General features: G+C 55.3%; 1 protein-coding gene across 1 annotated transcript; it reads left to right on the top strand.

Annotated features, from left to right (window-relative positions):
- The first annotated feature begins 274 nt into the window (after positions 1-274).
- LOC123095551 (malonyl-coenzyme:anthocyanin 5-O-glucoside-6'''-O-malonyltransferase) lies at positions 275-2,012 on the top strand. The gene has a single exon (XM_044517048.1). It carries the CDS (start codon positions 516-518, stop codon positions 1,866-1,868), a length of 1,353 nt encoding a protein of 450 aa, XP_044372983.1. The 5' UTR covers positions 275-515; the 3' UTR covers positions 1,869-2,012.
- The last annotated feature ends 2,025 nt before the right edge of the window (positions 2,013-4,037 follow it).

Below are 4,037 nucleotides of genomic sequence, written 5' to 3'. Positions count from 1 at the left end.
CGGAGGCACCTACAAATGATTAGTACGTGCGACGTAATCTGATCCAATTTTTTTACTATGGTTTTCTATTGTACAGGAATTACTCATTAACTTGCCTAATTTTTCAACACTTGAATTTTGGCATCACCTCTGCTGCGAAGATGAAGTGCAGGACGCCATGGATATCATTAGTTTTTTAAGCAGCTGCTTCAAAAGCAGAGCGGGCCAGCATAGCCATGGACTCATATGAAGCTTTCCATTCATCATTAGTGCCTAATTAACAACAAGAAAAAGCTCAATCCCTCGAGCAGATCAGTGCCAAACCTACCCCACCCGTCAGTCACAGTCACAGCCCAGCAAGCAGCTGGAACAGAGCAAAGCAGAGCATTTTTCTTTTTCTTTTTTTAGGGAAGAGAGCAAAGCAGAGCATAGTGTAGTGGTAGGTGGGCAGTGAGAGAGAAGAGCGGAATACTACGAGGAGATCAGATCGAGCATCCACCCAACCCAACCCAACCCAACCGAGAGCCAGCGAATCCATGGCGGAAGCGGCGGGAGTGCGCGTGCTGGAGCGGCTCCGCGTGGCGCCGGCGCCGCCGTGCCCGTCCGCGGAGCTCCCCATCACCTTCTTCGACGCCGCCTGGCTCTTCACCGGCCCCGTCCAGCGCCTCTTCTTCTACCGCCACGCCCACCCGGCCGCCGCGCTCCCGCTGCTCGCCGCCTCCCTGCCGCACGCGCTCGCCCGCTTCTTCCCGCTCGCAGGCACCATCAGCCCCGCCGCCCGCTGCCTCTCCTACTCCAGCGGCCACCACGCGCTCCACCTCGTCCTCGCTGAGTCCCACGAGGACAACTTCGACCGCCTCGTCGCCGCCGGGCCACGGGACCTGAGCCTGATGCGCCCGCTCGTGCCCGCGCTGCCCCCGCCCGGAAAGGACGGGGCTTTCGCGCTCGCCGCCGTGCAGGCCACCGTGTTCCCCGGCCGCGGTGTCTGCGTCGGCGTCTCCGTCCACCACGCCGCCTGCGACGACGCCTCCGCCACGCTCTTCGTCCGGACCTGGGCCGCCGCGTGCCGCCTCGGGGGGCCCCTCGACGGTGCCGATCACTCCCAGGCCGTGCCGCCACCGCCCGTGCTCGACCGCTCCCTCGTGGCCGACCCCGACGACCTGCTCGGCAAGACGCTCGCCGGGATGAGCCGCCTCGCGTCCGGCCCTCCGCCTCCGCCTCCGCCCCCGCAAGCGCAGGGGCCTCCGCCTCCGTCTCCAGTGATCGCGTCCTTCCCGCTGACGCGCGACCAGATCGACGGGATCAAGGACGCGGCCGCGCCGCACGCGTCGTCGTTCGTGGCGGCGTCGGCGCTGGCGTGGGTGTGCCTGCTGCGGTGCCGGTCCGCGGGCGTGGAAGGCGCGGCGCGCAGCCACATGCTGTTCTCGGCGGAGTGCCGGTCGAGGCTGGCGCCGCCGCTCCCGGCCGAGTACTTCGGCAACTGCCTGCGCCCGTGCTTCGTGGAGGCCGCGACGGATGAGCTCAAGGGCGACACGGGCGGGAGCGTGGCGGCGGCTGCGGCGGCCATCGGGGCGGCGATAAGGGAGATGGAGCGGGGCGTGCTGGAGGGCGCGGAGGAGTGGCTGGGGCAGGTGATGTCGGTGCTGCCGCAGCGGCCCATGTCCGTGGGCGGGTCGCCGCGGCACGGCGTGTACGCGGGCGCGGACTTCGGGTGGGGCACGCCGTGCAGGGTGGACATGGTGTCCATCGAGATGACCCCCGGCACGGTGTCGCTGACCGAGAGCCCCGACGGGTGCGGCGGCGTCGAGGTCGGCGTCGTGCTGCCGCCCGACGCCATGGAAGCTTTCGCCTCTTGCTTCGCCGAGCTCCTCGACAAGAAGAGCGTGTGACTGACATCGCCCGTGTGTCCGTGTGTGTGTCCGTGTGTGTGTGTGTGGTGACCACGAGTTGGCTTCCTCTTGTGAAGTTGTGTCAAATTTGAAATTGGATTATATGTGTGTATGTTAGTTACAAATTCACAATTTTTCATCGAATTGCGACTAAGTAGGTTGGTATGTGATGTGTGCAAACGTAAGGCAGAGGTGTTACCATTCATACCTACAGTACATCATGGAGCATCACCAGTGAAGTCAGCAAGCAAATTCTCAAGATTATCTGGGTCCGGAAAGTGACACATACCTACAGTACAAGTCTTTTAACACACAATTGCTCTACCCACCTTTTGTTTATGTGACACAAAAGTGATGTCACTGCATTCATAATCAATAAGTAGTATTCACCTATGAACTATGGTTGTAATTTCATATTACCACATAAACTACATTTATTTTCCAAAAAAGGACATTAAACCCCCGGCCTCTGCGTTATTGTGATGCACACATCATTTCTTATTAATTACTCCCTCTGTAAACAAATATAAAACATATTAAAAGAGTATCAAGCAGAGTACATAACAAATACAACCACGACTAAGCTATTACAAGATATGATTAACACATATGACTAAGTTGACTAAATCCGCAACCACGCCTTCAAGAAGGGATGCACGTCTTTACGCCACCGACGTCAAAATAAGTAGACAATGTCTTCACCAAGGTAATGATAAAATTCCATCAATGCTGAGCCCGGCCAACAAAGGTCAAGACAAGAGTTTACCAAGATGTTGACTAGAACATAACCATATAAAGTGCATATTAGTCTCAAGTTATTTACTGAACTATTGTCTTTGACAGATCGAAACAAGGCATATATATCTACATTGTCTAGATCAATACACATTGCGATCAGGGAGATGGAGTGGGGCGTGCTGGCGGGCGCGGAGGGGTGGCTGGGGCAGGTGATGTCGGTGCTGCCGCAGCGGCCCATGTCGGTGGGCGGGTCGCCGCGGCACGGCGTGTACGCGGGCGTGGACTTCGGGTGGGGGAAGCCGTGCAGGGTGGACATGGTGTCCATCGAGAAGACCCCCGGCACGGTGTCTCTGGCCGAGGGCCCCGACGGGTTGGGCGGCGTCGAGGTCGGCGTCGTGCTGCCGCCCGACGCCATGGAAGCTTTCGCCTCTTGCTTCGTCGAGCTCCTGAACAACAAGAAGAGCATCTGACGCCATGGTGTCCATCGAGTTGACTTGCTCATGTAACACTAGTGGACTGTCGCTGTGTCAAATTTAAAACGGGATTATATGGAGTATGTTGTTTTCAAATTCAAATTCACTGGGTTTTCATCCAAACTGCAACTAAACTTGTATGTCATGTGTGCAAACGTAAGGCAGAGGTGTAGTACCACTTCATTTCATTCATCACCGATTACCAACAGTGGCTTCTGATCAAGTTGCCATTGGTTTGCGTATTTTGGCTAGGAAAAAAATGCAACGGAGCGAAGAAACCCTAAAGCAGCGAGCCAGCGACTCTACTTCTCCCTTCACCCTCCATCGCCACGTCTCCCAGCCAGCGGCGCTGTCACTCGAGGAAAGGAACAGGGGAATGTGTAGCCGTCGACCCCATGCACCGTTTCGCCCTCTCCATGAGAACTCGCGGCGAAGAAGCCGCCGCTCGTGGAGCTTGACTCGGAGGACATCACCGCAAGGACTTGCCGTAAAGGGTTCGTCAGAGGAGGAGAGTGCAGTGCAGGGTGCCTCGCCACCATTGTTGGTTTAGACACACTCCTCCTAAAGCTCATCCTCTCCAGCTCCCATTCATACCTTATCTCTCTTTTCAGGCCCGCATCGATGTAACACCCTGAGAATCATGCTACAGTAACTCCCTGTGATTAAGCTAATCATGTTGCTAAACAGGGCTAGATCACATTTGAACCACACCCTTGACAAACTCCTAGTTCAAACTTCAAATATAATTAAAGTGGAAAATAAAAGTTTTCAAAAATTCAAACAGAAATGTTCAGTGGGTTCTAAATAATACCCTGGTAATTATGGTGGAGAAAACACATTTTTATAAAATGTCTAAATACTTTTAAATGAAATAAAACAGAAAAGGAAATAAACAAATAAGAGAAAACAGAAAACAAAACAGAAAAAGAAAGCAAAGGAAAAAGGGCCCGCTCCCCCC

This window comes from Triticum aestivum, chromosome 4D (genome assembly GCF_018294505.1).
Source record: "Triticum aestivum cultivar Chinese Spring chromosome 4D, IWGSC CS RefSeq v2.1, whole genome shotgun sequence".
Lineage (NCBI taxonomy): Eukaryota > Viridiplantae > Streptophyta > Magnoliopsida > Poales > Poaceae > Triticum > Triticum aestivum.
Note: the sequence above shows the minus strand (reverse complement) of the source record. Positions and strands in the feature narration are given on the sequence as shown.